Below are 22,549 nucleotides of genomic sequence, written 5' to 3'. Positions count from 1 at the left end.
GTGGCTGAAGGAATGCCTTTGTTGTGTTTTCTCAGACAGGTGGCTTGGTGAGAGCAGGGCTGCTGCCCCTTCTGTCACCTCCACCCTATGCCTGGAACAGCGCTTGGGCACAGAGCCAGGGCCCATCAGATTCAGCGACCTGACCCCATCTTCCTGGGAAAACACTTGTTCCTGCAGGAATGGCAGCTGGCGCCCTTCCAGTCAGAATCAGCTTCTCTTTTCCTGTTGAAGCCACCATCACTGCTCCCTTGTCCTAAGGCAGCTCAACTAAGGAGGTACCCACTCGGCCTTCTCTGCTCCAGCCTCAAGATGGCTTCCTCAGGCTCCACATTTTCCCTCCACACTTTGCACCTGTTCAGGGCACAGCCCTCATCATGCCCCTCAGGACTCCACTTGAAGCCTCTTACTTCAGGGAGAGACCAAGAAGAGGGGCCTGAAGTACTTCCTGCAGAAAGGAGACCCAGCCCCTGCCAGAGGCCTGTGTGGGCCTCTTATCTCCTTAGACCAGAGCAGTTGGAGGCTGGGCCAGAAAGGCAGAAAGGAACAGAAACCAACAATGGGCAGGAATGTCTTCCAGCTACAACCTATAGGCGCAGCTACAGGCAACAGGTGCAATTTTAGGGACATTTAAAAGGGTCATAATTCCATAAACAAAATGTGGTATATGCACACAGCCTTTAAAAGGAAGGAAATTATAAGAGATGCATGATAACATGGATGAAACCAAAAGACACTCTGCTAAGTGAAATGAACCAGTCACCAAAAGACAAATACTATATGAGTCCACTTCTAGGAGGGACACAGAACAGTGAAAATCGTAGAGACAGGAAGTAGAATGATTGTCAGGGGATGGGGGAAAGGAGAGTTAGAGATGGGAAATAGAATGATTGTCAGAGGATGGGGGAAAGGAAGTTAGAGACGGGAAGTAGAATGATTGTCAGGGGATGGGAGGAAAGGAGAGTTAGTGTTTCATGGGCACAGAGTTTCTGCTTGGGAAGGTGAAAAGCATTCTGGAGATGGATGGTGGTGATGGTTGCGCATCAATGTGAATGTACCTAAAGCCACTGAATGTACACTTGGAAATGGTTAGAATGTAAATTTATTTATTTATTTATTTATTTATTTATTTATTTTAGATGGAGTCTCACTGTCTGTCGGCCAGGCTGGAGTGCAGTAGCGCGATCTCGGCTCACCACAATCTCCACCTTCCAGTTTCAAGAAATTCTCATGCCTCAGCCTCCCAAGTAGCTGGGATTACAGGCACCCGCTAGCATGCCCAGCTAATTTTGGTATTTTTATTAGAGACGGGGTTTCACCATGTTGGCCAGGCTCATCTAGAACTCCTGACCTCAGGTGATCCACCCGTCTCGGCCTCCCAAAGTGTTGGGATTACAGGCGTGAGCCACTGCTCCTGGCCTAGGATGCAAATTTTAGGTTATATGTATTTTACCACAAATGAAAAAAGAAAAAGTTTCACAAGTCCAGTCAGGAGAAAGGCACTGTCTTCTATACTGCTCAGAGAAGATGTCAGCATGACATCTTGGGAGACCTATTGGCAGTGTGCGTTAAAATTTAAATATGCTAGGCCAGCGCGGTGGCTCACGCCTGTAATCCCAGCACTTTGGGAGGCCTAGGCGGGAGGATCACCTGAGGCCAGGAGTTTCAGACCAGCCTGGCCAACATGGTGAAACCCCGTCTCTACTAAAAATACAAAAATTAGCTGGGAATGCTGGCAGGTGCCTGTAATCCCAGCTACTCGGGAGGCTGAGGCGGGAGGATCACTTGAACCCCGGGAGGTTGAGGCTGCAGTGAGCAGAGATCGTGCCACTGCACTCCAGCCTGGGCAACAGAATAAGACTAGTACTAGAGCTACCAAAGGAGTCCCACTGTCTGCTTGGACAACGTGGATGAAGCTGTGACATCTGGAACAGCTGTAGCCTTTTCACTGCTATGGAGGAAGACTTGGAGGCTCCAGACAGCAGAGGCTGAGCACAGGGAGAAGCCATATCTTGGTGACATGATTTGCACCCATGGATAAACTTTGCCAGCAACTACTTGATCAACTTCCAGATTTTTCAATTACATGAACCAAAAATCCTGCCCCTGCTTTTCTCTTTGAGACAGAGTCTCACTATGTTGCCCAGGCTGACCTCGAACTCCTGGGCTCAGGCGAAAATTCCCTTTCCTATAGGTCAGTTTACATCGAGTTCTCTCTGCTTTGTAACATAAAAATGCCTGACACACTTACTTTTGCAATCAGAATTTAACTAATTAACACAAAAACAATAAATACATTCCCCAAGGTCAAATCTTCTCTTACCAACTTTAAGAAAGGCTGCAAGTTATTTTTAGTTCTTCCTTTGCCCTCAGATATTTCTGGCTTTTGAATAAAATATGAAAGTGCCGTGTTGAGTGACTTCTCACATTAAGCTTGTCCTGAATGGGGTTAATATATCAGGACTACTTGAATTCAGAAAATATTTTTGAGCCCCCACTATGGACAAAGCACCATCAAGGGTGTGTTGAGAGCCGAAGATATAATTAGATGCAATTTCTGCTCCAGGGGTCAATGAGGAACAAACCTGCCTCCAAGAACAGCGCCCACTTAGGAGGGAAGCTCCTGGAAGCTGAGCCCATTATCCGGTTGGTTTACTGCTGTATCTCCAGTGCCTAGATTAGTGCCTGGCACATTGCCAAATATGTATTTTTATAATTGAATAAAAATAATAGAAATGAATAAATGAATGGAACCATTATTTCTTCACGTTATACCAATGTAGACTTAAAAATGGAGTCAAGGCCAGAGTCAAACAACTTGAACTTCAAAAGGGTCCCCTTGAAGTTGTTAGTGGAACAGATTTCTTTGCTTTCTCCTTTCCTGGAACCCAGGCTCTACTTGAAAGGGCAGGGCTGGGCTGGTAGATGACAAATGCCATAAAAAGCTCAGCTCCCGGGCCGGGCACGGTGGCTCACGCCTGTAATCCCAACTCTTTGGGAGAGCGAGGTGGGCGGATCACCTGAGGTCAGGAGTTCAAGACCAGCCTGGCCAACATGGTGAAACCTAGTCTCTACTAAAAAATACAAAAATTAGCCAGGCGTGGTGATGCACGCCTATAATCCCAGCTACTCGGGAGGCTAAGGCAGGAGAATTGCTTGAACCCAGGAGGTGGAGGTTGCAGTGAGCTGAGATCACGCCATTGCACTCCAGCCTGGGCAACAAGAACAAAACATTGTCTCAAAAAAAAAAAAAAAAAAAAGCTCAGCTCCCTTCCTCTCTTCTCATAACTGGGGCTTTGTCAGAGAGTTGAATTGGTCAGTCTGACTCTCTCATCCCTTAGGGAGCAGATTCTCCTGAGAGGCTTCCAGGCCCCCATGCTCCTTCCCAGCAGGCTACTACAGCAGGAGGACACCGGCCAGAACCAAATGTGTGTGCACCCAGGAGGGGGCATGGGAGAGGCTCAAGTTGTAGCCTCCAGGCCAAATGAACACCCAAGTCAAAGCCTGGCAGGTGCTACGAGCTCTCCCAAAGGACAGATAGTACAATGGCAAGAGGGAGGGGATTGGGTTCCAGGTCTGGGGAAACTGGCAGACCTCCTTGGAGGATGCGAAATTTAACCTGCACAAAAAGGATGCAAAGTACTAACTAACTTCCTTTCTTCCTTCCCTCCCTCTTTTCTTTCTTCTTTCTTTCTGTCTTTCCTTCCTTCTGCCTTTGATTGAGATTATTTGGGCTGCACATAACAGAATATCCAAGTAGAAATTATAAAAACAAAACAATAAGGGCTTGGGATTGGTTAAATCAGCATCTTGGCCGTGTCAAGGCTCTGAGCTCCTTCTCAGTACTTCTTCTGTCTCCCCATTCTTGGGGCAAGATGGCTGCCATGGTTTCGACATCCTAGCCTTGCATGGGAATGTCCAAAAGAAGAAAGAGGCACTTCTCCTCATCTGTCTGCTTTAACCAGGATGAAAACATTCCCTGGAAGGATCCCCCATCATGCTGTCCCCAGCCAACTTGCGTCAGTCTGGTTGACCAGAACCCAAACACATGCTTATCCTAAGTAATTACCGGCAAAGGGAGATGGTGTGGCCAGATCATGGTGCGTCCCCAGGGTGAGGCCACAGAATCAGCTCTCTGAACTAGAATAAAACTTGGGTTCCATTAACAAGGAAGAAAGAGGGAATGGCAGATGGTTGATTAGGCAGCCACTGTGTTCCCAGCACCATGCTGGGGCCTGAATCAGCCATGAACAGACAAGCACATTTCCTTCCTGCAGGGAGTGTCCAGTTAGGGACAGAGGGAAAGGACATTCTTGGCAGGGAGGATGAGCAGATGAGCTTTCGTCAGGGCCCTGGGGGAACAGACATCTGACAGATGGTGAAAGAGGACAGCCCTGATGCAGGAGCCAAATGTCACCCATCTTGGACACTTACTCAAAGAATATTTCTGCACTGAGATTCAACACTCAGATCTTCCCCAAGGCCTCTACTGCAATCACACTTTTTGGTCATAGACCTCACGCACAGCAAGAGTGACTCGAACTGTGCCTGCCCCAAACCGAACACGTCCAATGTTCAATTTGGATTTGGAAAACAGAGCCTCACATCTTGGTGTGGGGAAGGGGAAACACGGATGGGCTGCAAATACGGTGGGCAGCTGCATGCATTTCCTAGAGCTGCTGGAACAAAGCACCACAAGCTGGGTGGCTTCAAGCAACAGAAATGTGTTCTCTAACGACTATGGAGGCCAGAAGTCTGAAATCTGGGCCGTGCACCCTCCAAAGGCTGTAGGGAAGAACCCTTCGCTGCCTCTTCTTGGCTTCTGGCGGTTGCTGCAATCCCTAGTGTTCCTGGGCTTGCAGCTGCGCCACTCCAATCTCTGCCTCCATAGTCCCATGGCACTCCCTCTGTGCCCCAATCTCCCTTTCTTATAAGGACACCAGTCACTGGATTAGGGCCCACCCTAATGACCACATCTTAAATTGATTACATCTGCAAAGGCTCTATTTCAAATAAGGTCAGAGTCACAGACACCAGGATTTAGGACATCAGCATCTTTTAGGGGCACAATCCAGCCCACAACAGCAGCATAAAGAAAAGGGAATTCGAGGAAGGTCAATGTCAACATTGCCAGTTCCTCCCACTGGCTGTTCTTAATAGAATCCAGCTGAGCCTGGGGAGACAGAGGGAGGAAAAGAGATGATCCCAGTCCCGAGATGTTCAGGGCCAAAGCTATTCGGGCTGCTCAGACACAGACCAGGGAGCAGAAGATGTGGGTTTGGCTGTCACTCTCTACCAAGCTCCCCAACACTCTGAACGTCTATTTGTGGTGCAGAGTGGTGAACGCTCCCTGCACCAGCCCCATGCTCTCTCTTTTCCTAAGCCTTTGCGTGAACTATTTATCTGCCCGGAAATCCTCCTCAATCAATCCCGCCCCACCCTTTGACCAGGCCAATTTCTGTGCCTCCCCAAGTCTCCCCGTAGCTGCCCCATCTCCCCCAGCATCTCCTCTCCCTCTCCAGGCCTGGGTAGTATTCCACTCTGATTACTGGTCTGTGCCCTCATCCATAGATATTAAGTCCACCAGGACAGTGACCATTGTCATCCCAACTCCTAGCTCATTAACCATTTTTTGGTCAGACGAATGAATTGTGAAAGGTCTTTATAAACTGTAAGTTTCATTGCCAAGGGCCCTACCTCCCTACGCCTTCCCACAGAGAAATCCCTTCTTTTGAAAGAAAGTAAGACATAAGACAGAGCCATGCTAGGAAAGGCTGCTACCATGAGGCCTCCTGAGGTGCACTGGCCTTGCATTTCTCATGGGTTGGTTCTACCCCGGAAACAGAAACTACACTCAAATAAATTCAACTACAAAGAGTGGGGATAGGAGAGGGGAGGAAAGTCATGGGTCCTTAGGCTCAGGCCCCAAGCAGTGTCAGAAGAATGCAGCCCAAAATACAACAAAAGGAACTAAAATGAATTCTGCTCTTCCATGCATCTCTGCAAGGACATAAAAGAGATTTTAATATCAACTGTCCCATTTGGCTGATCTCTATTTTTCCAGCCCCAGGTGTCTCAAGTCCCACACTTGGGAGTCACATTTTCCACAGTCAAGAAGAAAAACAAGACTCTTCTCCACCCGCAGCCTGGCTTGTTTCTCTCTCTTCCCCTTTCTTTTTCAATTGTGATGAAATATACAAATATAGATAACATAATACTGTCTCAACCATTTTTAAGTTTACAGCTCGGGGACATCAAGCACACCCACATTATGCAACCAAAACCATCGTTCATCTCCAGAACTTTTCATCATCCCAAGTAGAAACTTTGTTTCCATTAACCAGTACCTCCCCATTCCCTCTTCCCCAGCCCCTGGTAACCTCTGACCTACTTTCTGTCCCTAAGAGTTTGACTACTCTGCATACTTCCTATAAATGGAATCACACAATATTTGTCCTTTTGTGACTGGATTATTTCACTGAGCATCATGTTTTCAAGATTCATCCGTGTTGTAGCATGTATCCAAATTTCTTCCCTTTTTTTTCCTCCCCCCACCCACCCCCAGATGGAGTATCGCTCTGTTGCCCAGGCTAGAGTGCAGTGGCGCAATCTCAGTTCACTGCAACATCCGCCTCCTGGGTTCAAGCGATTCTCCAGCCTCAGCCTCCCAAGTAGCTGGGATTACAGGCATGCACTATCAGGCCCGGCTAATTTTTGTATTTTTAGTAGAGACGGGATTTCACCATGTTGGTAAGGCTGGTCTCGAACTCCTGACCTCGTGATCTGCTCACCTTGGCCTCCCAAAGTCCTGGGATTACAGGCATGAGCCACTGCGCCCGGCTGAATTTCCTTCCTAAAAAGGCTCAATAATATTCCTTTGAGTGTGTACATTTTGTTTACCCATTCATCTGTGGATGAAAACTTCAGTTGTTTCTACCTTTTGGCTATTACGAATAACGCTGCGATGAAAACTGACATACAAATATCTGTTCCAGTACCTGTCTTCCATTCTCTTGAATACGTATGTAGGAGTGGAATTGCTGGGTCTGAAGGTAATTCAATATTCAAACTTTTCAGAAACTGTTTTGTAGAAACTATTTTCCACACAGGTTTCCACAGTGACTGCACCATTTCACATTCTCAGCAGCACCTAGGGTTCCAATTTCTCCACATCCTCTCAACACGTATTATTTTCTGTTTTTTTTTTTTTTTTGAGACGGAGTCGTGCTCTGTCGCCCAGGCTAGAGTGCAGTGGTGCGATCTCGGCTCACTGCAAGCTCCGCCTCCTAGGTTCATGCCATTCTCCTGCCTCAGCCTCTCGGAGTAGCTGGGACTACAGGCACCCGCCACCACGCCCGGCTAATTTTTTTTGTATTTTTTTAGTAGAGATGGGGTTTCACCGTGGTCGCGATCTCCTGACCTAGTGATCCGCCCGCCTCAGCCTCCCAAAGTGCTGGGATTACAAGCGTGAGCCACCGCGCCCAGCTATTTTCTGTTTTTTCATAATAGCCGTCCTAGAGGGTGTGAGGTATGGTTTTGATTTGCTCCATTTTGTATTAAGTGGCCAAGGACCCCCTTGGCAATGCACCATTAACTTGACTTTGACTCTTCACCCCACAACCAGCAGACTTGGCTCTCATCTCCCGATTTAAAAACCCAGTTGGTTCAGCCAAGCATGCAGATGGACTCTTTTGGGGTCTGGTGTGTCTACCTCTGGTCCAATCGGCTCTGGCCAGGGGGATGAATGGAGATGGTCCATGAGGCTTCCCTTTCCCGGGATGTGGTGCGTGGCTTTCTAGACAGGATTACTGGGGCAGGCAAGGGCAGACTTGCGTGGTGTAGACCCATGGACACAATGCTAGGCGGGACATGTGTCTTCTATATTTTGATGACAAGGAACTGGCTCTCAGAAACATGAGTTTGTCCACACACCAAGAGGGGAGGCATCTCCTGTGAATAAACTCGAGTTACTCAAGTTCTCCGTCCCCAGAGTAGCTATCAGAATGTTTTTTTGTTTTTTTTTTTTTTTTTTTCAGAATGTTTCTTTATTCATTTCCAGTGAGAAGCAGGTGAGCCAGGAGAAGAACTGTCAGTAGAGGCAGATCCGTGCAGGTTCCCCCTGCAGCCACGCTTCACAGGAAGCCGGATTTTAATCAGAGACTGTGGTGAGGATGGCATCAAAGCAAGGGGTGCCGGGAGACTGCCCATCCCAGGGACCAGGAGCCAGGACACCCTCAGCTCAGTCAACAGCTGGCTTTTTGTGTCTCCTTTATTGGTGCTCTTGGATGGCAGCTCTTGACAGTCAGATACCAATCCCTCTTTGAGGTTCTGATAAAAGCCACGGACCCACTACCTAGAAAACCCCACATAAGCACCTGGTTTTGCATTCAGCATTATGGCTTTTAGACAATGCTATGTGTCCACCAACTCCATCTCCCTTCCCTCCTGGGCATGCAGGCGCATTGCACTTCCCAGCTTTCCCTGGGGTTAGTGAGGGTGTGAGACTGAACTGAGAGGGAAGAAATGATGGACACCACTCCCAGGCCTGGTCCCTAAAACCTCCTCCACTGTCTTCCACTCTTTCTCTCTTCTCCCTGTTGGCCAGACGCAGAGGACCCAGGGGAGGACTCTAAGCCCTCCAAGCAAGCAGAAGGGGGAGTCTGAGCGCCTGAATGACGGCGCGGACCTGAGTCTCACCACCCGGGGCCAACCTGTGCTGCACTGTAACCGAGTAAGAAGGAAACATGTGGGCCAGGCGCGGTGGCTCACACCTGTAATCCCAGCAGTTTGGGAGGCCAAGGCAGGCGGATCACCTGAGATCAGCAGTTCGAGACCAACCTGGTCAACATGGTGAAACCCCATCTCTACTAGAAAAATACAAAAATTAGCTGGGCATGATCACAGGTGCCTGTACTCCCCAGCTACTCGGGAGGCTGAGGCAGGAGAATCGCTTGAACCTGGGAGGCAGAGGTTGCAGTGAGCCAAGATTGGACCACTGCACTCCAGCCTGGGCGACAGAGTGAGACTCTATCTCAAAAAAAAAAAAAAAAAAAAAAGAAGGAAACATCTGGCCGGGCACAGTGGCTTATGCCTGTAATCCCAGCACTTTGGGAGGCTGAGGCGGGTGGATCGCCTGAGCTCAGGAGCTCGAAACGAGCCTGGGCAATATGGCGAAACCCTGTCTCTACCAAAAATATCATAGAAAAAAATTAGCCAGACATGGTGACATATGCCTGTGGTCCCAGCTACTCTGGAGACTTAGGTGGGAGGATCACTTGAGCCTGGGAGGCGGAGGTTGCAGTGAGCCAAGATCGCGCCACTGCACTCCAGCCTGAGCGCCAGAGTGAGACCCCATGTCAAAAAACAAAAAAAAAAAGAAAAAGAAAGTTGCATGAAGCCCATAGACTGGAGGGCTCTCTGTTATGGTAGTGGGACCACCCTGACCCATACACCCTGGAGGCAGCCAGCCACAAATCCCCACCCTCTTTCGCTGCCTGTCCTGATTGTATCCAAACAAGATACCACTTGCTCATTTGTTTAACACATACTGAATAACAAGCACGTTTCAGTTCCACCTTCCTGAGGTTCTACAAGGTCACTCAGTTCCCAATCTTTGGTTACCCATTTTTACACAGTCTTGGTGGACTCCCGTGATAGCAGCTGTGTTTGTTGTACTGACAAGGGCTTGAGGCCAACAGAAACTACATAAATCCTTGGGTAACCTTGAGTGTGTCATTAGCCACCTTGTATCCAATTCTTCTTTTTTTTTTTGAGACAGAGTGTTACCTGGCCAACATGGTGCCAGGAGACTGCCCGTCCCAGGGACCAGGGGCCAGGACACCCTCAGCTCAGTCACATGTTTAATGGCCACATGTTTAATGGCCCCACACTCCCATTCTGGAGTGCAGTGGTGCAATCATGGCTCACTGCAGCTGCAACCTGGTGGGCTCAAGCGATCCTCCTGCCTCAGCTTTCTGAGTAGCTGGGACCAGAGACATGCACCACCACACAAGGCTAATTTTTTAATTTTTTTGTAGTGATGGAGTCTCACTATATTGGCCAGGTTGGTCTCGAATTCCTGGGCTCAAAGGATCCTCTCTCCTCAGCCTCCCAAAGTGCTAGGATTACAGGAGTGAGCTACCACGCCCAACCCCATCTCTTTTCATCATGGTACTAATTCCTGCCCTGTCCACCCACAAGAGCACTGTAGTGCTTCCTGAGTATAGAGGCCTGTGAGCCTCCACTAGGGAGAGGGCTCCTGCAGAGATCAGATAAATTGATAACAATGGCTGGGGTGGTGGCAATGTGCTAATGCTCTCTTTCTTCCACTGTCTCCCTCAGCCTGTGAGCTTTTTCTCCAGTGTGCTCTGCCAGTGGGGGCCCTGCCTGAGAGCCCCTGCCGCTACAGAGGACAGTTTCTTTCTGCTGAACCATCACAGCTATGCCCCAGCCCCTACGCTGGAGGGGTCCCCAGGGGCCATGGGCAGCACCTCCTGTATAGGGCTGTCTGGGAGCCACTCCAGGGCCACAGAAATCTTGTCTCTGACTCAGGGTATTTTATTTTCTGTTTCGTGTAAATGCTCTTCTGACTAATGCCAACCATGTGTCCATAGAACCAGAAGATTTTTCCAGGGGAAAAGGTAAGGAGGAGGTGAGATTGTCCTGGGTCTGCCCTTCCAGGGCTTGCCCTGGGTTAAGAGCCAGGCAGGAAGCTCTTAAGAGCATTGCTCAAGAGTAGAGGGGGCCTGGGAGGCCCAGGGAGGGGATGGGAGGGGAATACCCAGGCTGCCCCCAACCAGATGCCCCCCACCCTCCTCAGCCTCCCTCCCACGGCTTGGAGAGGTGGGACCAGGTATGGAGGCTTGAGAGCCCTTGGTTGGAGGAAGCCACAAGTCCAGGAACATGGGAGTCTGGGCAGGGGGCAAAGGAAGCAGGAACAGGCCATCAGCCAGGACAGGTGGTAAGGCAGGCAGGAGTGTTCCTGCTGGGAAAAGGTGGGATCAAGCACCTGGAGGGCTCTCCAGAGCAAAGACAAACACTGAGGTTGCTGCCACTCCTACAGAGCCCCATGCCCCACCCAGCTATAAGGGGCCATGCCCCAAGCAGGGTACACAGGCTGCAGAGGTGTCATGGCCAAGTCATACCTGCTGCAGTGGCTGCTGCTGCTGCTGCCCACGCTCTGTGGCCCAGGCACTGGTGAGTCTCCCCCAGCCTCCCCTCTCCTAGGCAGCTCCACCACTCACTGAGCACTGCTTTGTGCTAGGCATTATCCCAAGTCTGTCCTCATTTTAAAGACAAGGCAGCTGGGGCTCAGAGAGGGTTCAGAGCTTATCCAAGGTCACACAGCTGGTGGGTCCAGGAGCAGGTGGAACCCAGAGCTGTCTGATGCCCACATGTTTAATGGCCTTGCACTCCCAGCAAAATTGGGTCTAGAGATTGGGTGAAATCAGGATGCCAGGTGTGTAGCCTGGATCCTGATTAAGGTTGCTCTGGCCCCAAACCACAGCTGCCTGGACCACCTCATCCTTGGCCTGTGCCCAGGGCCCTGGGTTCTGGTGCCAAAGCCTGGAGCAAGCATTGCAGTGCAGAGCCCTAGGACACTGCCTACAGGAAGTCTGGGGACATGTGGGAGCCGTGAGTACCACCACCAAGGATGCACGACAACTGGGGGTCTGAAATGAAGGGTGCTGGGTGGGCTCTGGATGGCCAAGAGGAAGGTGGAGCCCCCATAGGGGATGGATGAGATGGAATGGGATGAGATGAAATGAGATAGGATGAAATGGAATGGGATGGATGAGATGGGATATGATGACATCTATTCTAATAGATGGAGTTGGATGAATGGGATGGGATGGGATGGATGGGAGGGAAGGGATAGGATAGGATGACATAGAATAAAGACGGATGGGATGGGATGACACAGAATAAAGATGGATGGATTGGGATGGATGAATAGAAGAGATGGATGGGATGGGATGGATAAAATGATATGGATGAGATGGGACAAGATGGGCTGGTGGGCAGCTGCTTGTGCCTTGGAGTGCTCTGTTGGCTTCTGCCTGAGAGAACCTCCCCATTGGAGCTGGAAGCCTGCCCCCCACTCATGTGTCCTCCACCTTGGGGCCCCTCCCTCCCCAGGATGACCTATGCCAAGAGTGTGAGGACATCGTCCACATCCTTAACAAGATGGCCAAGGAGGCCATTTTCCAGGTAATGAGGCCCAGATCCTGGATGAAGGTTGGGGCCCAAGAGATGAGGGACAGAGCAGGAAAGAACTGAGCCCCCTAAAGGGGCCATTTCCAGGCTGAGGAGGCCTGGGTTCCTGGGAACTCCCAGCTCCTCCTGGCTGGGAGCAGGTCCTGGCCCTGAGCTCAACAGCACAGCCAGAGATGGTCTTCCCTGGGGGGAAGGGCCCCTACATGTGCCCAACTACTTAACTCCTTGGCACTCTTGAACTCCAGCGCCCTGGGGGATTAGGGGTCGGTCTGCCCTGGTGGGGCCTTGTGTCCAGGGACTTGGGCGGAGTAGACCTCAGAGACGCCCAGCTGACAGCCCCCTCCGGCCTCCCAGGACACGATGCGGAAGTTCCTGGAGCAGGAGTGCAACGTCCTCCCCTTGAAGCTGCTCATGCCCCAGTGCAAACAAGTGCTCGACGACTACTTCCCCCTGGTCATCGACTACTTCCAGAACCAGATTGTGAGGGCTGCAAGCTCACCTCCTGCTGCCTCCCCACGCAGGCCCCTGTGCCCACCCATGCGGAGTTACATACACAGCACCCCAGCCAGCCAGACACACACACACACACAGGACCCCATCCAGACACATATACACACACAGCACCCCAGCCAGCCACACACACACACAGGACCCCAGCTGGCCGGACACAAACACACACAGCACCCCAGCCGGCCAGACACACACACACACACAGCACCCTAGCCGGCCAGACACACACACAGCACCCCATCCAGACACATATACACACACAGCACCCCAGCCAGCCAGCCAGACACACACACACACAGGACCCCAGCCGGCTGGACACAAACACACACACACACACAGCACCCCAGCTGGCCACACACACACACACACACCCTGCCCACAAAGGGCCCAGGAAACTAAGTGCCCTTCAGCCATGCGCCTGACCACAGGCCCCCAGGTTCAGGTGCACATGGTGGGCCTGCATGCTCATGCATCCTTACACCCTCACTCTCACACACATGCTTCCACACTTATTCATTCTCACATATATGCTCATGCTCATTCACACACAATCCCAGCCACCTGCTCTAAAGTCCCCACACAGCCCCATCTTTGCCTTTCGTCCCCCCACATAGAGTTCTAAACCACAGCACCCCTACTAGGCCTGCTTCCTCTCATTCCAGTGGTCCCTGAGCCCTTGGGCCAGCCTGAATAGGGGTGGGCTTCCCTCCCAGACCCTAACACTCCCACGCTGTGCTGTGCCCCAGGACTCAAAGGGCATCTGTATGCACCTGGGCCTGTGCAAATCCCAGCAGCCAGAGCCAGAGCAGGAGCCAGGGATGTCAGACCCCCTGCCCGAACCTCTGCAGGACCCTCTGCCGGACAAGCTTATCCTCCCCATGCTGCCCGGGGCCCTCCAGGCGAGGCCTGGGCCTCACACACAGGTGAGGGAGGCCCCCACAGCCAGTTAAGCGGAGATCCGGAGGGCTAGAGCCACCTCCGAAGCCCATGGGCACTGGGCCCTGGGAGAGGCAGAGCCGGGAAGGTGATGGGAAGCTCCAGGCAGGGCCTAAGGGAGGAGGGAGAGAAAGGGAGGAAGAGGGAGGGGAGGAGAGCCTGGAGGACTCTTCTCCCAGCACCCAGCCTGGCCTCCACCTGATTCTTTCCCCAGGATCTCTCCGAGCAGCAATTCCCCATTCCTCTCCCCTATTGCTGGCTCTGCAGGGCTCTGATCAAGCGGATCCAAGCCATGATTCCCAAGGTGAGGTATCCAGGGCCTCACAGAGCCCAGGGGCACACACACACCTATAGCTCCCCTGCAGCTCCCACCTCTCTCCCAACTCACACTCCCGTCAGGACCCAGCTGGCTGCCAGAAGTTAGGAGGGGAGAGAGCCACTTGTGCATTGCCCCCACCCGGAGGACCCTGGGGCTCAGGCTCAGGCCTGGTAGGCGCCAGACCTACAGTTCATGCAACAAACATTAAGCCCCCACTGTATGGAGGTGCCACGCCAGGTGCCAAAGTACAAAAACTGACAAGACGTAGTTTTGTCCTCCAGCAGCTGACCATCTGATGGAGGATCCCAGACCTTTCTGTAGAAAGGTTGCTTTGATCTTTCAAGAGGGGAATTTCCACAGATTCCCCATCCCTGCCTGAGTCCAACTTGGAGTCTGCCAGACCTGCAGTGGCTGTTGTCCAATGGCCCCACCAGCCCAGGGCTACCTTGCCCAAATTGGGGTCAAAGTGAGGAAAGGCCCTGCCCCCTCAGCCTTTCCCAAATAGGATTGTGTGGGCCACTGGGGGCTCAAGGCAGCAGGTGAGGTTCCTGCTAAGGCAGGCGGTTCACTTGAGCCCAGGAGTTCAAGACCAGCTTGGGCAACATGGCGAAACCCCGTCTCTACTAAGAATACAAAAATTAGCCAGATGTGATGGGTGCCTGTAGTCCCAGCTACTCAGGAGGCTGAGGCAGGAAAATCACTTTAACCCAGGAGGCGGAGGTTGTAGTGAGCCGAGATCGCGCCACTGCACTCTAGCCTGGGCGACAGAGCAAGTCTGTGTCTCAAAAAAAAGAAAGAAGGAAAGATCACTGCAGAGATCGCAGTGAGAGGTGATGGGACAGGGACGGAGCTGAGGGCTGGCCTGGGGATGCATTTGGGAGGTGGGCCCACTGCACTTGGGCATGGATGGGCCTGGAGCATGAGGACCAGGGAGGACTCCAAAGTGACTTTTACACACTGGCCAGAGCAACCAGCCCTCTGTAATGCCAGCAGCTGAGATGGGGAGACTAAAGAAGAAAACAGGTTTGAGCCGAAAAACAAGAGAGCTCCCTCCTGGCCATGCTGAGTTCAAGATGCCTGTGTGAAGTGCAGGAGAGGACAGTCAGGCAAGCAGCTGAATCCCAAGCACTGGGGGAAGCTCAGGTCCAGCATATCAGTCTGAGAGTCACTAGCTGTGGGCCAGAGCCTTTGGGGCCAGACGTAGGTCTGAAGCTGGCTCCTATACTCAGTGACCCTGTGTGAGTCCCCTGGATCCCCTGGACTCTCTGATCCCCAGTGTCCTTATTTGTGAATAGCCTTGCCCTCCCTTCTAGAAGAGAATGAGGGAATGTGTAGGAAGTGCCCAGCTGGGTGCTGGGCAGAGAGTGGAGGCTTGCCAAGTGAAGGCCCCATGCTGGCCTCTCTCCGCCCCCACCCCAGGGTGTGCTAGCTGTGGCAGTGGCCCAGGTGTGCCGCGTGGTACCTCTGGTGGCGGGTGGCATCTGCCAGTGCCTGGCTGAACGCTACTCCGTCATCCTGCTTGACATGCTGCTGGGCCGCATGCTGCCCCAGCTGGTCTGCGGCCTCGTCCTCCGGTGCTCCATAGACGACAGCGCTGGCCCAGGTGAGCCCACTGCCCCCTCCTTAGCCCAATGCCTGCTCTCCTCCTCCCCCTACCCTGCCCCTGCATGACCTTCTCCCTCTCTGGTCCCGCTGCAATGCACCAAGGAGGACAGAAACCAAACACCTCTGCAGGGTGGCCTTGCCTGTTTTCCCCCTAATGCTCGCATCTCTGGGGTCACTGACAGGAGAATGGCTGCCGCAAGACTCTGAGTGCCGCCTCTGCATGTCCGTGACCACCCAGGCAGGGAACAGCAGCGAGCAGGCCATACCACAGGCAATGCTCCAGGCCTGTGTCGGCTCCTGGCTGGACAGGGAAAAGGTACGGGGCGGGCACATGGGGGACTCGTGGTCGGGGCCTGTTCAAGGCAGAAGGCTGAGCCCAGGAAAGGCTTTGCAGCCAGAGACACCTAGGATGGGCCAGAATGGAGCACAGACAGGCAGACAGGATGTGGGGCAGACAATGGTGGGACTGTAAGTTAGGGCAGAGCCTGCTAAGGGTTATAGGAGTCGCCTCTGGACAAAGGGCTGTGGGTTCCAGAGGACCAGCAGGCCCCCCTCACGGGCTGAGTGAGCACCAGGCAAGCAGCCTTCAGAGGCCTGGTTATCTACCAGGAGATGAGTAATGCCAGGGCCAGTTCAAGCCAGGAAAAGGACTAGCCTTCTCTCCAGGTTCCTGATCCCATTACTGCCCCCACACTCCTCAAGGTGTGACTTGCTCAGGACAAACCCATCGGCAAAAGGAGAGGGCTGGACTTGAAGGTCCTAGGGCCCTTGACAATACTCAGTCAATGACAGGAAATCCAAACCCCTTTTTTTTTGAGACGGAGTTTTGCTCTTGTTGCCCAGGCTGGAGTGCAATGGCGCAATCTTGGCTCACTGCAACCTCTGCCTCTGGGTTCAAGCGATTCTCCTGCCTCAGCCTCTCAAGTAGCTGGGATTACAGGCATGTGCTACCAGGCCCGGCTAATTTTTGTATTTTTAGTAGAGAAAAGGTTTCACCATATTGGTCATATTGGTCAGGCTGGTCTGGAATTCCTGACCTGAAGTGATCTGCCCGCCTTGGCCTCCCAAAGTGCTGGGATTGCAGGCATGAGCCACTGCACCCGGACAGGAAATTCCCCTCTTAAAGCGAGATCCTGTCCTGAGGAAAGACAGCTTCCCAGGAGGCAGCTGTCCACACTGTGCTCCCTGCTCAGCAACTCCCAAGCCTCCCCACTGCCCATTACGTCTGGTCTCAAGGACCAGATGAACATTAAGGTTCCTTCTAGAACTGAAATGGAGGTGGAGGGAGGGGAGGGTGGTGGCTGAGATTCCACCCCTCTGCCTGAGTCCTCCGTCTCCAGCGTCGCCTGCTTTTCTGATGGAAGTCCTCCGTTTCAGCTGGCTTCGGTTTGTTAAGGGTTTTAACTGCAGCCAGAGCTGTTCCATGAGGGCTGATGGAGGAGTCAGGAGGGAGCCCTAGAATGATCCAGAGAAGTGGAGAGGACAGGACCACACGACAGGAGAGTCCTGCAAAGGCCCGGGTCCCCTCCACAGCTATGTGTCTCCTTCCTCAGTGCAAGCAATTTGTGGAGCAGCACACGCCCCAGCTGCTGACCCTGGTGTCCAGGGGCTGGGATGCCCACACCACCTGCCAGGTACACCCACCCCTCCCAGTTGGTCCTAGGACTTCCCTCGGCTCCCAGAGCCCCCACCCTTTGGGCCCGGGACCCTCAGAGGCCTCACTCCCCTGAGTCCAAGGTGGTCCCACATGCACGGGCCAGGGACTGGGAGGCACCCCTCACTGTTTCCATGTAGAAAATCATGACAGCATGGAAAAGGGGGATGGGAAGGGAGGGACGGCCTGAGGAGTGCCGCTGGATGTCCATTACGGGATGGGGCTGTGTTCCCTGGCCAGTGTGTGCTGGTGGGGTGGGGTACAAAGTGAATGTTCTGGAGTGAAAATCTCACCTCCTCAGGCTCTAAACCCTAAGGCCTGTGGCTCAGGGAGTGGCCCGAGGGGTCTACGGAGTCACACTGGGAGCACTCGCTAGGCGGGAGGTGGAGTGAGTGCTGTTCTTTCCCGTAAGAGCTGGGTGTGGGGAGCTGAAGGGGCCCAGGCCTCAGCCCTGGTGCTGTCCCTGTGACAGGCCCTCGGGGTGTGTGGGACCATGTCCAGCCCTCTCCAGTGTATCCACAGCCCCGACCTTTGATGAGAACTCAGCTGTCCAGGTGAGTCCAGGCCCCCAGTTGCGGGGAGGGAAGGGGGCAGGTCCTGACCATCAAGGCATGGGAGGCCCTTCTGCTCCCCAAGCAGGAAGAGACGGCCACTCCTGCCGGCTGCTCCATCCTTCCTCTCACCGCACAGCTGGAGGCTCCTGAGGGCTTCTGGCCAGCCATCAGGAAAACGCCCTTTCCAGACCCCGAGCACTGCCGCGCCCAGAACCCCAGTCACCGAGTGCCCAACCCCGAGCTCCCCACCCACCCCCAGCCCTGCCCTGTCCCAGGCCTCCCCCTCAGAGCTTGCCCCAGGGACTCTCTGGCCCTCAGGGTTCAGTGTATTCTGACCAAGGCCAAGCTTTCCTGGGGCTCAGGGGAAATCACACCTTGCTACCCGAAGCTGTGTCCCCTCAGATGCCAGGAAGGCCGTGATCATCTGACTCCACCCTCCTGAGACACATTCTCTCCCTGACTGTCCTGTTCTAAGTCAGTGGAGCACGTTAGGATGGAGGGGTGGAGGCGAGGCCAGATGCAGCCTCTGTGAACAGGTGCCTGGGGGCTGGGAAATGACCCTGAGAGGGCAGGACACAGCCACCGTGGGCTTAAGGTGACCTTGAGAGCAAGCTTGGCACACTTTACAATTCTGTTCAGAGCCAGCCCCTAACATGGTGGTCATTTATTCATTTGTTCCCTCATTTTAAAAAATGTAAGGCCAGGCGTGGTGGCTCACGCCGGTAATCCCAGCACTTTGGGAGGCCGAGGCAGGTGGATCACCTGAGGTCAGGAGTTCGAGACTAGCCTGGCCAACATGGCGAAACCCCGTCTCTACTAAAAATATTTTTAAAAATTAGCTGAGCATGGTGGCGGGCGCCTGTAATCCTAGCTACTCAGGACGCTTAGGCAGAAGAATCACTTGAACCTGGGAGGCGGAGGTTGCGGTGTGCCGAGATCGCGCCACTGCACTCTAGCCTAGGCAAGAGAACACAACTCCGTCTCAGGAAAAAAAAAAAAAAAAAAGGTATTTCTTTGCCGGGCACAGTGGCTCACACCTGTAATCCCAGCACTTTGGGGGACCGAGGCGAGTGGATCACTTGAGGTCAGGAGTTCAAGACCAGCCTTACCAACATGATGAAACCCCATATCTACTAAAAAAAAAAAAAAAAATTAGCCAGATGTGGTGGCACACACCTGTAATCCCAGCTACTTGGGAGGCTGAGGAGGAGAATTGCTTGAACCTGGGAGGCGGAGATTGCAGCGAGCCAAGATTGCACCACTGCACTCCAGCCTGGGTGACAGAGCAAGACTCTGTCTCAAAAAAAAAAAAAAAAAAAATGTAGCGAGTGCCTGTGGCCAGGCCACAGCCTACGGTAAGAGCTATGGCTGGGCCCTGCCCTCCTGGAGCTCACAGCCAAGTCCACTTCTTCCATCTGAGGCGGGGAAGCCAGCCCTGTTCCTGAAACCCTGAATCACAAGCCCCTGTGGGAGGCAGTGGGGAGGGGAGGTCCTCCCCCACTCAGACCTGACCCACAGGGACCAGTTTAATGTGTCCTTGCCCCACTGATGACAGCTGGGGACCTGGGGGTGGGGAGTCACCCAAGACCCGGGCAGTCGCCTTTCCCCAGCTCCCAGGGCTCCTGGCCTTCCCTACTGAAACAGCAAGACCAGTGGGTTGGTGTGTGAGGCCTGGGCTTCAAACCCAACTCTGCTATCACCTGGCTGTGGGTCCCCAGGCAGGACATACACACAGTCCCTCTCTGGCCCTCATCCTCCTCAGCTGCAAAGGAAAAGCCAAGTGAGACAGGCTCTGGGACCATGGTGACCAGGCTCTTCCCCCTGCTCCCTGGCCCTCGCCAGCTGCCACGCTGAAAAGAAGCCTCAGATCCCACACTGCCCTCCTTGCCGCCCTTCCTCGGGAGTCACTTCCACTGGTGGACCACAGGCCCCCAGCCCTGTGTCGGCCTTGTCTGTCTCAGCTCAACCACAGTCTGATGCCAGAGCCCACTTCCATCCTCTCTGGTGTGAGGCACAGCAAGGGCAGCGTCTGGAGGAGCTCTGCAGCCTCCACGCCTACCACGGCCTCCCAGAGCTGGGCTCAGGAGAAACCAGCCACTGCTCCACAGGACAGGGGATAGAAGCTGAGCCCTGCCTCACACCCACCCCAAAGATTGGCTTTTACAGCTATATGCAATTTAAAATTCAGAAGAATAAAAAATGGAAACATATAGAACTCTAAAAGATAGACATCAGAAATTGTTAAGTTAAGCTTTTTCAAAAAATCACCAACTCCCCAGCGTAGTCGAGGGTGGACACTGCACGCTCTGGCAGGATGGGATGGCGACCGGGCAAGCGTTCTTCCTCGAGATGTTATGCTGCTTGAGAGCTATCACTTTGTTAAGATATAAAAAGGGGTTTCTTTTTGTCTTTCTGTAAGGTGGACTTCCAGCTTTTGATTGAAAGTCCTAGGGTGATTCTATTTCTGCTGTGATTTATCTGCTGAAAGCCCAGCTAGGGTTGTGCAAGCTAGGGACCCATTCCTGTGTAATATAATGCCTGCACCAATGCTAATAAAGTCCTATTCTCTTGTATGAGAAAGAAAAAACACCGTCCTTTAAAGTGCTGCAGTATGGCCGGACGTGGTGGCTCACACCTGTAATCCCAGCACCTTAGGAGGCCGAGGCAGGAGGATCACTTGAGGTCAGGAGTTCGAGACCAGCCTCGCCAACATGGTGAAACCCCGTTTCTACTAAAAATACAAAAAATTAGCCAGGTGTGGTGGTGTATGCCTGTAATCCCAACTACTCAGAAGGCTGAGGCAGGAGAATCGCTTGAGCGCAGGACTGCAGCCCAGGAGGCGGAGGTTGCAGTGAGCCGAGATCGCACCACTGCACTCCAGCCTGGGTGACAGAGCAAGACTCCATCTCAGTAAATAAATAAATAAAAAGTACTGCAGTAGCTGTGGCCTCAACCTGAAGTCAGCGGGCCCAGGCCTACCTCGCTCTCTCCCTTGGCAGAAAAGCAGACGTCCACAGCTCCTCTCCTTCACAAGCGCTCCCAGCCTGCCCTCCAGCTGCTGCTCTCCCCTCCCAGACTCTACTCACTGGGACGAGGTTAGGTCGTGAGGACACCAAAAACCTAAAAATAAACAAAAAGCCAAACAAGCCTTAGCTTTCTTAAAGACTGAAATGCCTGGAAGTGTCCCTTTATTTATAAAATAACTTTTGCCATATTTGTTATACATGTTTCTTTTAAGAAATTCAGACACTACAGACAAAAAGACAGTGGAAATTACCCAATGTCAGGCCTCTGAGCCCAAGCTAAGCCATCATATCTCCTGTGTCCTGCACATATACATCCACATGGTCTGAAGCAACTGAAGATCCACAAAAGTGAAAATAGCTAGTTCCTGCCTTAACTGATGACATTCCACCATTGTGATTTGTTCCTGCCCCACCCTAACTGATCAATTGACTTTGTGACAATATACCTTCCCCACCCTTGGGAAGGTACTTTGTAATATTCTCCCCACACCCCCTACCCCCGCACCCCCGCACCCTTAAGAAGGTATTTTGTAATATTCTCTCCACCATTGAGAATGTACTTTGTAAGATCCACCCCCTGCCCACAAAAAATTGCTCCTAACTCCACTGCCTATCCCAAACCTATAAGAATTAATGATAATCCCACCACCCTTTGCTGACTCTTTTCGGAATCAGCCCACCTGCACCCAGGTAATTAAAAAGCTTTATTGTTCACACAAAGCCTGTTTGGTAGTCTCTTCACAGGGACGCACGTGACACCCACAATCCCACCTAGCCCAGGAGAGAGCTATTGCAGGATGTGTATTTTGACACTGAGCTTGGGGCTTTTTCAATCTTCTCCTGGCAGCCTCTGGCTCCACACCTCTACCATTCAAGTGCCAGAAACAGCTGTCTATGCAGCCTGCTCTTGGGCTAGGGATGAGACACACAAGTCATTGGCTCCTGGATTTTAACTTTTAAGTAGACGTTTGTAAATCTATAGCTAACTACTGTCTTTAAAGCCATTGTTTCAATTACAAAATCCAACTCTCTGAGAGAAAAGGGTGTTTTAAATTTTAAAAAATAAAAACAATAAAGTTTGAGACAATGAAGAGACAATGTTTGAAGAAGTGGAGGCATTAATAGTTTATCCCAAAAATAAGAGTTAGAATGAGTGCCTGATAATGAAAAAGGAGGCTTCACTCAAAAGGAGGTCAAGAGTTGACAGACTTTGGGAGGGCTGAGGTGGGTGAATCACTTGAGCCCAGGATGTTCAAGACCAGACTGGGCAACGTGGCAAAACACCATCTCTATAAAAAATATAAAAATTTGGCTGGGCATGGTGGCTCACACCTGTAATCCCAGCACTTTGGGAGGCTGAGGCGGGTGGATCACTTGAGGTTAGGAGTTCGAGACCAGCCTGACTAACATGGTGAAACCACGTGGTATCTACTAAAAAAAAAATACAAAATTAGCTGGATGTGGTGGTGCATGCCTGTAACCCCGGCTACTCGGGAGGCTGAGACAGGAGAATTGCTTGAACCCAGGAGGCAGAGGCTGCAGTGAGCCGGGATTGCGCCACTGCACTCCAGCCTGGGCAGCAAGAGCAAAACTCCATCTAAAAGAAAAAAAAAAGATACAAAAATTAGCTGGGCATGGTGGCGTGCGTCTGTGGTCCCAGCTAGTCAGGAGGCTGAGGTGGGAGGATCGCTTGAATCCAGGAGGTCGAGGCTGCAGTGAGCCGTGATGATGC

The 22,549-nt window shown here is 52.4% G+C and overlaps 2 protein-coding genes across 3 annotated transcripts in view; one reads left to right on the top strand and one right to left on the bottom strand.

The window, feature by feature from the left end:
• The first annotated feature begins 11,090 nt into the window (after positions 1 to 11,090).
• Positions 11,091 to 20,477, top strand: SFTPB (surfactant protein B). Of its 2 annotated transcripts, XM_032178418.2 has the most exons (10): positions 11,091 to 11,193; positions 11,504 to 11,631; positions 12,136 to 12,207; positions 12,568 to 12,693; positions 13,470 to 13,646; positions 13,874 to 13,963; positions 15,398 to 15,588; positions 15,761 to 15,899; positions 17,137 to 17,217; positions 17,710 to 17,772. In XM_032178418.2, the coding sequence occupies exons 1-10, from the start codon at positions 11,091 to 11,093 to the stop codon at positions 17,770 to 17,772; spliced, it is 1,170 nt and encodes a 389-aa protein (XP_032034309.1). The 2 variants fall into 2 exon arrangements, with proteins under 2 accessions (XP_032034309.1, XP_032034311.1); XM_032178420.2 differs by lacking the exons at positions 17,137 to 17,217; positions 17,710 to 17,772 and adding an exon at positions 20,369 to 20,477 and having other exon boundaries at positions 11,127 to 11,193.
• A 334-nt stretch (positions 20,478 to 20,811) lies between these two features.
• The window catches only part of USP39 (ubiquitin specific peptidase 39), a 59,257-nt gene continuing 57,519 nt past the window's right edge, over positions 20,812 to 22,549 (bottom strand). Inside the window, exon 14 of the mRNA XM_032178411.2 lies at positions 20,812 to 20,911. The gene's annotated coding sequence lies outside the window, so the exon portion shown is untranslated. The remainder of the gene's footprint in view (positions 20,912 to 22,549) is intronic.

The sequence above is a fragment of the Hylobates moloch genome, unplaced genomic scaffold (genome assembly GCF_009828535.3).
Source record: "Hylobates moloch isolate HMO894 unplaced genomic scaffold, HMol_V3 SCAFFOLD_15, whole genome shotgun sequence".
NCBI classification, from domain to species: domain Eukaryota; kingdom Metazoa; phylum Chordata; class Mammalia; order Primates; family Hylobatidae; genus Hylobates; species Hylobates moloch.
Note: the sequence above shows the minus strand (reverse complement) of the source record. Positions and strands in the feature narration are given on the sequence as shown.

Excerpts from the sequence above, each read along its gene's own strand:
- SFTPB (XM_032178418.2), top strand. The coding sequence starts at position 11,091 with ATGCCCCAAGCAGGGTACACAGGCTGCAGAGGTGTCATGGCCAAGTCA. Across the intron at positions 13,647-13,873 it reads GGCCTGGGCCTCACACACAG|GATCTCTCCGAGCAGCAATT; the intron begins GTGAGGGAGGCC and ends TTCTTTCCCCAG. Across the intron at positions 17,218-17,709 it reads ATGCCCACACCACCTGCCAG|GCCCTCGGGGTGTGTGGGAC; the intron begins GTACACCCACCC and ends TCCCTGTGACAG.